Source organism: Eschscholzia californica, unplaced genomic scaffold (genome assembly GCF_041429995.1).
Source record: "Eschscholzia californica isolate CP2 unplaced genomic scaffold, dmEscCali1.0.p SCAF_5, whole genome shotgun sequence".
Lineage (NCBI taxonomy): Eukaryota > Viridiplantae > Streptophyta > Magnoliopsida > Ranunculales > Papaveraceae > Eschscholzia > Eschscholzia californica.
Window position 1 is genome coordinate 6,676,656 of NW_028238472.1, and position 10,713 is coordinate 6,687,368.

The window sequence follows — 10,713 nt, forward strand, 5'->3', positions numbered from 1 at the left end:
ACCAGATCAAACAATTGAAACACAACATAAAAATAAAATTAATATTGATATTTTTAATTTTAGGTTGAGACAGTCTTTTATCCCGATAAAATTTTCAATATTAGTCTAGTCTCTAAATATAATATCGCTATCCCAATGAGTAGAGGGCACAAAATCTAAAAAAAGAGTGATACTTTTTACATATCTCAATACCATAAAATGGTGTCCCAATACCAAAAAAAGTTGTGGATGGAAGAAGAGTTGAGGTTGTGATCAGTTGAAGTCACAAACTTATTGGAAAATTTTGTTTCCTTCAAAATTATCAAACATAAGAAAGCCAAAATAACAATAATGGATTATACACTTGCACAAACTATGGTGGTATCAAGGTAAAAATAATCATAAATACACAAATAGTGGATTGAACATATTAGGAGCATAAACAAGTTAAATCTTGTATTTATGTTAGTCAAGCCTAAGAACATAAATAGGACTCTAATTGCATAAATCTGCAGTTTTAAAACATTTAAAATTTCTTTGTTCATAAGGAAATTGACACCATCATTTGATCATTGATCGGAGAACATACTAGACCTATAAAGAGAAAGACGAAACCTGCAATAATCGAAGTCAAAAGCTGATCAAATCATCTTTTGTCTGCGATGACTTTTTACCGTCCTGCCCACTTTCAGATGTTGCTCCCGACTTCCTACCGAAGATCATTTCGTCAAGATCATCCATCATGTCTTCATTTTCGCCATTTCCTCTTCTGGGTGTTCGAGAACTTGTTGATTTCCTTATCAAGGATTCCTCTTTACTAAGACGAGGTGATTCATCGGGTTCCACAGCTACAGGTATAGTCGCAGGTTCTGGTTCAGTATGAACTGTAGAAGGCTTCTTTAACTCTTCGTATTTCGATAGAACTTTTTGAATTTCATCGTTAACATTCAGAGCTTCAAACAGAACAGCTTCATTGTCACCTGCTGTCTCGATAATCCTCTGGATAGTTAGTTGACATTGTCGGCATTGTTGATATAATGTGGTTGTCAAGTCATCCTGTTTGTAATTGTAGAATTTAAAGAAAGTGAAAATATGCTACAGAAATGGGTAGATGATATTTTCAGAATAGTTCAGCACTGACACTATTATATGCATGAAGAAGTGCAAGAAGATAATAAAGCAGGAAAGAGATGGTGACCATTATAAGAAAGTAAGCGCTCCACAGTACATTGTAGAACTGCTTCTATGCTTCATTTATATGATTAGGGTAAATTCTCAGGTGTATTTGCTAAGCTAGGAAGAAATTTCCGTACCAAATTCATCTACTTGCTATCAGAATGACACATGCATGTCCAACCAACGAGAGTTTGCGAGTGGTAAAGACCTTCTCCGTAAGTCCCAAAGGAGCCAAAAGTCCTTGGTCTAAAATTTTAAGGCCAAACACGGGAAGTTTATTCTCCTCTAATTCCCAGACTTGTGTGGGACTGTACGATTCACAGAATAAGTGACTGCCAGAATCTGGTTCATCCAAAGAAATGCATTCTTTGGTCCTGGGTTTCCTCGCCCAATACATGGCCAAGTCGGAGCATAAGGCGACCTATTAATCAACCTGTAATAGTACACATGGTGGCCAAAGAATCCAACAATAATCTACAAAGATCAAAACAATCTATTAATCAACCTTCAACGCTGTTGTGTCTCAAGAATTGGTGAAGTTTACAAATTAGAGAACTAACTTCTAACCTACGTGAGAAAACCATTTCTGACGTAATACCAGCAAGCTCCTAACGTAATGTTTGACTAGATCCTTCACAACTAAGGGCTGCGAGGGTTCTAAACAGCACAAGACAAAATTTTGTCCGACAGATGGTCATGCATGAATTGAAGGTTGAGACTCTAATGGAAGTGCATGAGTACTCAGTTTTTCGAAGCATATGTACACGACTGCAGGAGCATAACAAAAGTAGATCATCTATTCAGTGTAGCACTACGTTTATAGATACTTAGAGGAACGTCACAAAAGTACAACTTGTTTCACAGATATAACACTGAAAATAACAGTATAAGAAACTCAACCATAACAAAAATAGTTTCAACCCCGTCCACAGGTTATGGTGAAATTAGATCCCAAGAGAATGAGCAGGTAAACAAGTAGGAGTAATATCTTTCCAGTAAATGTCTAAAATAAAATTATTTACCAATACTTTATCTTGATAACAGATCTTAAATGTAACACTACGAATTTACTACGACTCTCTTAAACACTAAATCTTGTACAACACCTAGATAGGAAGAGAATTAAAGGTAACACAACCCTCCTATCCTACTCCTATCTTCCCCGTTTTTTCTTACTTCTAAAGTACACACTGCTGCTAATAACGCACAATTGATTAGCTAACCGGGATTATCAAAATGACTTTTTTTCTTCTCCACACGGACCATGTTTCACTTCGTACAGTAGATCTTCATTAGTTAAGATTTTATATTCAACAGTGATGAGGATATACAGTATAAAGTCAAAAAGTAAAATAGTATTTTCAAGTAGAATCCGTGATTTCGTATTTCCCTTCCCCACAGCATACCTAAGAAATGAGCAATTTCACTTATGTATCAAACAAAATTACCTGTAAAACATCTTGTTGTGGAGAAGATGATAAAACAGTGGAAAGAAGCTCCATACTGTTTCTGGCCACGTTAAATTCTTCCTTTGTCTGGTCTGCTGATAAGGCAGGTACCTCGTGTTGGTCAACCTCTTGGACTCGAGTATCATTTATGTCCGACTCTGTAACCACACGTGGTGGAGTAAATATCGGAGCCAAGCTCTCGTTGTCTCGCCCAGGGAACCGGATTCCTCTAGATTTCAAACTCTAAAAAGGGAGAAACAACATATGTTAGTACAACTTGCCCATGTATACCCCATCAAATGAAATACTCTTTCAGAAAAAGTGGAAAAATAAAATGCCTTTCTCATTTTCTCCCATAGTAGGTAACTTGGTATATCAATCGAAGTACTTTGAGCCTAAATGTGTCCTCAGGAAATTTTCAGATTTGTTTCAAGTCATATGTTTAACTATTAATATCCGTGTGGAAGAAACCATCACACTGACATCTTAGAGGGGCTGAGTAGCTAGTTTGTTTAGGAAACTTGGTCTTGTGTCCACCTCCCAGATAAGAGCATCTTGTTTCTTTTCCAAGACCAACTAAACCTTATATAATATAACACATTGTTTGACCAGAAAGACTGCATCTAGGAGGTGACTCTTAAATTAAAATCGTATTTGACTTCTGTACCAGGTTTTACTACTTACGATCAGGTATCAGACCACTCTAAAGGAAACGATCATTATCCATTTAAGGATACTGAATGACACAGCCTTTTCAATTAAGAGGAAACTTATCAATTTAGTAGATATTCGTGTTTCAGCAAGATCCAATTGGCCTAATCTAAAATCAGACTTTTGCTTTATACCAGGTCTTAATTCTTACGAATACTCAGAGAAGACTAGTTGTGCTCACTAAACCCATACATATGCAGAGCTATTATGTCTTATAAGTTATAACATAGATATGATGTTGTTTGTTCTTTAAGTTTGTTCAAAAGTTACCTTGACCGTTTATTTTTCAAAATAGTTCAAGTTGGAAGGAAACCTACAACAATAATTCATATATCGCAATATGGAATAACACAACCATGGTTTCGTATGCGTTGCTTGCTAAAAGTAGACGTGGCTAGTACTTAAGAATCAGTATCCTAAATAGGAATTTGGGCAAATTGGCATGCCACTTCTATAATAGAACAACTTTGCCTATTCTTAGACTCTCTCGGTTTCTAAAAAACAAAGACCAACATATGAAAGCAAATCGATGGGCAAATAATCACGTAAGAGGTCACTAACAACTAGCAGATAAAAATAAGGAACCATAACAGCCACAATACAAAGGTAAAAGTACATTAATGCCCTCAAGGCCTAGTTGTACTTCTTGGTGTTACTTCCCATTTCCTATTGTTGGATTTCTTACACACTGGAACTCAACACTCAAACAGAATTGGTTATGATTCTTGCTCTGTTCAGTACTCTTGTTTCTTGTGTTGTCATTTTGTTTCGTCGGTAATCAGTAGTGAACAAAAAGAAATCGAAAATGCTACGGAAAGAAGATACTAAAATAGCCCCAAACTGTGTGCAACTAAATTACTGAACTACGGAGTAACAACACTTAGCATGAGTTCACACCCTTTTTACTTCTTTGTTAAGGGTTTCGAAGCGAAAAAGAGATTACGAGGGGTGAAGTATTGCAAAATTATGAGAACAAATTCAGTTCTATCTGAAGTAACATGGATGCTCGGCGCCAAGCTGAGCATGTACTAAGTCATGGACTCAACTAAGCCCCAAAAGGGAATACGATCCCTCTTGAACCAAATAATTGTTCATTTAACTTCGGATAAAATTTGTATCAACTCCTCTCTTGATGCTGCCCTTTTTGTGGTCTTACCAAACTTTGCTTGCTTAATCTGTTAGATGATATAGTTTGATTACGCATCTTTTGGACAAACAGCAGGAACAAAAGCGACATTGCAATCATTTACATTTCAACTACTAAAGTAAAATATGATTAGTGCGACAATCTAATACGTGAGGCAGTTCGAATTTTGTCTAGTCAAGTGAATGAATCCGAGTCCTCAACCACCCACCATCCCCAATCCACTCTCCTATAAAAATACAGCAATGAAGATCCCAGCTTTCTTCCGGATTTAAATATCCTACCTTTTATAGTTAATAAGTCACATCTCCATGTCAAGCAAAAAATTATGACAATCCGCCAATCCGGTAACTTTAAAATCGGTACACTTGAGAACCCGAAATGAAATATTAACTATTTCGACTGGCTATCGATTCTTCTAGTTAGTTTGGTTGGCGCATTAAATCAATTGCCTTATTGGGTTTTCATCTCTTTCTTGTGATTGTTGTTAATGATTTCCTTTCTTCTTTCTTTTCTTTACCTTACTTTTTTTTTCGCAAGTACTTAATTATCATTATTCATGTACCATTATTCCCCTTTTGGAAAAATTGCAATAAAATCTCTACTAATCAGGAAATAGCTAATCTAATAACATAAAACAGAGAAACAACTAATAAATTAAACAAACTTTGTTTTAGGGTTTACCTTATAGGTTTCTTCATAAACAGGCAAATAACGAAGTTCATTAGCAGATTCACCCCATGCTTCGATCAAAATAAGAGCTTTATTACGATTATTAACAACAGTTTGAGGATCATCAATAAGCTTCACGATCTCATCCAAAACCCTTTCAGCAGCAACTTCAGAAAATAGTTTCTCACAATTCTTTACACAAGTTTCAAGCAAAACCAAAGACAAATATTGAACCCTAGGATTCTTCATCATGATTCTTTTCTTAATTACACGTACAAAATCAACACTATTAATCTTTTCTGTATTGATCATATCACAGATCTCAAGGTTAGTAGCCCAATCAGGTTCATATAAATTCTCAGAAGTTGCTTCTTCAACAAATTTATCAGATTGATTTGGTCCTTGAAAAAGTTCTTTCATTTTAAAACTCATTGAACTCATTCCAGCCGTCATCTTTCTTCCAACTTCTGCTCCTTCAATCTTCAGACGTTCACCAAATGCACTGACTTTTTCCATCAAATTATCACTCATCTTCTAACTCAAAAAAAAAGAAAATACCCTAATCAAATTGTTCAGAGATCTTTACTCCTCAATATTTCCTCTTCGACCCTTCAATTTTGTAGGAATTTGGAAGATTCTAACCCTAGAAAAACCAGTCCTCAGACAAATGGAGAAGGAGAAAGGTATATATAGATTTTTAAATTGTACCTTTAAGCTGAAGCAAGGCCCGCAGAAAAATCAAACTATCAGTTGTTATGTCATATTCTCTAAACTTGTCACCTACAGCTACAGACCTACTGGGGTTGCCCTCCCTAAGTACACAAAATGTGCTATAGACCCAAAAGAAGAGGGTTGTGAAGATTTGGTACTTGGTCGAGATTTACATTGAATTGCTTTTCTTCAAACTCAGCCTGATCGCTTTCTTCTGAAAATCTAGAGTTTCACTTTTATAACTCTTTTACTCGAGACATCCGAGCAATCGTCTGCCTTTCTAGTTTGCTAGAACCTTCTACAACAGTGACGATAAGTCCGTAACCAAACACTACAAACTAAAGTGACATAACCCATCCAACGAATGAGATAATATGCCTCTTCATCGGTTATTTTTCGATTGTTAGATATAAAGGGAAAGCTTTTTCAAACCCTAATCGGCGCCATTTTCCTATACAAACACTCTCTTAAACAACACAACCCCTCTTCTACTTTAAACCCTAATATTTCTCCCACCTTCTCGTTCGCCTGCTGTGTTATTTCTTTCTTCAATCTTTTTTCGTTCTTTTGTTGCTTCGAGCCTCTGCAAGTCTTACAACGTCCCTTTCATCTATCAATACACTCTCATAAATGGTATCTCTCGCTTCATTGGGCTCTCATCTTTGTAGTTGTATTTATGTCTTTATAATTCTAAAATGAAGTTGAAGTTTCTGATAAAAATTTAGATGATCGTAAGATCAAGTGATGTGTTTAAAGACTGTAGAAATTCAACCAGTTAAGTTCAAATTTTTCAATGGATTATACGTTTTCGTTATAAATATTGTTGTTATATTCTTATGAATTTTGCTATCCAATCAAATGTATATCTCTCTGCTATATTTGACCGAATACATCTAAATCTTCTAATGTGTTCGGTCAAACATATCAAACCTTCTGTATGTTTGAGTAGACAAACTTGCCTTGTTGTTGTTTCCCAACCCAAAAGATAAGTTACTACCTACCTTCGGGTTGTTGGCCTATCATTTGTTCGATCAAACCAAATAGACCCTTGTGTGTTACTATAATACTGCATGTGGTTTCGATCATCCAACCGTGCTACTATGTGAACTAATTATAGATACATATATTATTTCTTTTTCGGATGGACTTAATTTCATAAAGTCCAATGATCATAGACATACTATGAAACAAATCAGCATTCTAAAATAGTAATTACGAAGTACGTAATAGATGTGTCTATGTTGTATGCAGTGTTTCCGTTGGTACCATGTATCACTTCAACTATTAAGTTGCCCATAAACAAGCTTAAACTACCAAACTACGAAAAAGTTACAGTTAAGACCACTGCTGCTTCAATTCTGAATTTAAAGGGAAAGCTTTTTCAAACCCTAATCGGCGCCATTTTCCTATACAAACACTCTCTTAAACAACACATCCCCTCTTCTACTTTAAACCCTAATATTTCTCCCACCTTCTCGTTCGCCTGTTGTGTTCTTTCTTTCTTCAATCTTTTTGCACTTTTTTCGTTCTTTTGTTGCTTCGAGCCTCTGCAAGTCTTACAACGTCCCTTTCATCTATCAATACACTCTCATAAATGGTATCTCTCGCTTCATTGGGCTCTCATCTTTGTAGTTGTATTTATGTCTTTATATTCTAAAATGAAGTTGAAGTTTCTGATAAAAATTTAGATGATCGTAAGATCAAGTGATGTGTTTAAAGACTGTAGAAATTCAACCAGTTAAGTTCAAAATTTTCAATGGATTATACGTTTTCGTTATAAATATTGTTGTTATATTCTTATGAATTTTGCTATCCAATCAAATGTATATCTCTCTGCTATATTTGACTGAATACATCTAAATCTTCTAATGTGTTCGGTCAAACATATCAAACCTTCTGTATGTTTGAGTGGACAAACTTGCCTTGTTGTTGTTTCCCAACCCAAAAGATAAGTTACTACCTACCTTCGGGTTGTTGGCCTCTCATTTGTTCGATCAAACCAAATAGACCCTTGTGTGTTACTATAATACTGCATGTGGTTTCGATCATCCAACCGTGCTACTATGTGAACTAATTATAGATACATATATTATTTCTTTTTCGGATGGACTTAATTTCATAAAGTCCAATGATCATAGACATATTCTATTATGTTTGAACAAAAATGTTTTAGAAGAAGAAACTTTATCTTGGATTTATAGTTATGATACATTTGCTAAGGAAAGATCGGTCGACCTAATTTGTTCATTAGTAGTTTAAGGATACCGTCTGTTGTTTACTTCATGTTTGTGGTCCGGTGTTGGATTCCAGGTCAGAAAGAATATTATGTTAATCTGATAAACCTAACTTGAACTTATTATCCTTAATACAAATGATGATGTTAGTTTATCTCTTACTCTATGGTGTCAGATTTCTATTAACATTAAGTTGATGTCATGGAGACTTGTAGTGGTGCATTTGTAGATCAATCTCGCAAACATTGTTGATGCTCTCTGTGATTCAACCTTGTCTCAAGTTGATGTTTCTGCTCCTGCCGATCTGCGTCAGTTGAAGTGGTTGTCCCAACTCATGAGTCCTATAAGAGAGATCGAACATTTGAGGTTTGAGGCAACAATACTTTTGTTTTGGTTCATGCTCTTGAGTACCAAGACAACAGAACAAAAATGTCCAACTGGATCAGGTGTGGCCAAGTTACAGATTTGAAATGTTGGAATGTTGCAATTTGATCCTTCAAATGCATTTTGATCCTTTGAATGACTGTGTTCTTGAGCCAACCAACCTCCTAGCTCCGACCAACTCGAGTCAGCTAATTTGCCCTCTTCTATCTGGTAGATGCTAGAGTTACAAAGAATTTTGACAAAAGAAAGTTCCCAGCTGATGTAGCGGTTGTAATATTCATCTCTCAACGGTCTAGATTTGGTCAAAGTTTCAAACCACAACCGCTACATCAGCTGGCAACAATCTTTTGTCAAAATCTTTTGTAACTTTAGCATTTCTCCTTCTATAAATCACGACAACCATAGTCCAACGAAGTTTCTTGCGTATAGTCTCTTTATAAAAGATCATAGTAATATCCTAATATTTATCATCATTTTTTTAGTTTGCTATGACTTTTTTTTTTACATTGTAATATTTTGTTTTTTCAACTAGGATGCTTTTGAAAAACTGCCAAGTATATAATATTTGGTGATTTATCATAGAGCCACATTTTTGAAGGCTTTCTATCATCACAATGTCATTATCATTTGCGGAGTTGTATTTAGTTGTAACTCCTATTTCACTTTTTTGTTGTACTAATAGAGAAGTTAGAAAAGATTTTAGGGGTTTAGATTTTTGTCCACAATTTTTTTTTAAAATGGGCATGAACCAAAACAAAAATAGACTTTTGTCCACATGAACTACATTACTTATATCAACTTTCAATATTTTTGGATTTGAACTTCAGAACGAATTTGGGACTTCCGCAATGCGAAGTAGATGCAGTGACCAACTGGGCTACCAGTTGTTGGCTCTTAAAATGCATGTGATGATCATTTTTCTTTAATTTGCTATAATTTTTTTTTTAACGTTGTAATATTTTATTTTGAGTTATTTCCTATTTGGCCCCCTACTTTGTGACCAGTTTCTTTTTTGGCCCCCTATTTTCATGTAAATGGCGAAACTACCCTTCCTAATTTCAAAATAAAATATTTAAAAAAAAATTCCACCTCACCCCTCTCTCTCTCCACCCTACCTCTCTCTCTCCACCTAACCTCTCTCTCTCTCTCCACCTCACTCTGTCTTCTTCGACAAGGTCGCCGGTCGGCGACCTTCAAAAAAAAACTATCATCTCTCTCTCTCTAAATAAAGGTCTGGTTCAACAGATCTGAAGGTCTGGTTCAACAGATTTCCGGCGAAGGAAAACCCTCTCGCCGGAATATTTACCCTTCGCTGGAATATTTAGAGAGAGGGAGATGATAGTTTTTTTTTTTTAAGGTCGCCGGCCAGAAAATTTTTCGACCGACGACCTTGGTCGGAGAAGACAGAGTGAGGTTGAGAGAGAGGGGTTAGGTGGAGAGAGAGAGGGGTTAGGTGAAGAGAGAGGTTAGGTGAAAAGAGAGAGAGAGAGAGAGGTGAGGTGGAGAGAGAGAGAGACGTGAGGTGGAAATTTAATATTTTTTTTGAATTAAGACGGGTAGTTACGTAATTTACATGAAAATAGGGAGTCAAATTTGAATTTATGAAAAATAGGAGGCTAAAGAGGAAGTTGGTCACAAAGTAGGGGGCCAAATAGGAAATAACTCTTTTATTTTTTCAACTAGGATGCTTTTGGAAAACTGGGAAGTGATATTTGGTGGTCTATCAAAGAGCCACATTTTTTATTGTTTGCTAATTATCATCACATTTTCATTATCATTTGTGGAGTTGTATTTAGTTGTAACTCGTATTTAACTTTTTTGTTATACTAATATAGAAGTTAGAAAAGATTTTAGGGGTTTATATTTTTGTCCACAAAAATTTCTTAAAATGGGCATGCACTAAACTAGAAGTAGACTTTTGTCCATATAAACTACAATATTTATATCAACTTTCAATATTTTTGGATTTGCACTTCCATGAGAACGAACTTGGACTTCTGCATTGCGAAGTAGATGCAGTGACCAACTGGGCTACCAGTTGTTGGCTCTTAAAATGTGATGATCATTTTTCTTTAATTTGCTATAATTTTTTTTTTACGCTGTAATATTTTATTTTGAGTTATTTCTTATTTGGCCCCATATTTTTCATAAATTCAAATTTGGCCCCCTATTTTCATGTAAATGACGAAAGTACCCTTCCTAATTTCAAAATAAAATATTTTAAAAATTATTTTCACCTCACCTCTCTCTCTCT

General features: G+C 35.4%; 1 protein-coding gene across 1 annotated transcript; it reads right to left on the reverse strand.

Moving 5' to 3' along the window:
• Positions 1-343: 343 nt before the first annotated feature.
• Positions 344-6,143, reverse strand: LOC147536644 (TOM1-like protein 1). Its single transcript, XM_086640434.1, has 3 exons — positions 5,143-6,143; positions 2,604-2,846; positions 344-1,035 (listed from the first exon to the last, which is right to left on the reverse strand). Exons 1-3 carry the CDS (start codon positions 5,659-5,661, stop codon positions 610-612), a joined length of 1,188 nt encoding a protein of 395 aa, XP_086496560.1. The 5' UTR covers positions 5,662-6,143; the 3' UTR covers positions 344-609.
• Between the last annotated feature and the right edge of the window lie 4,570 nt (positions 6,144-10,713).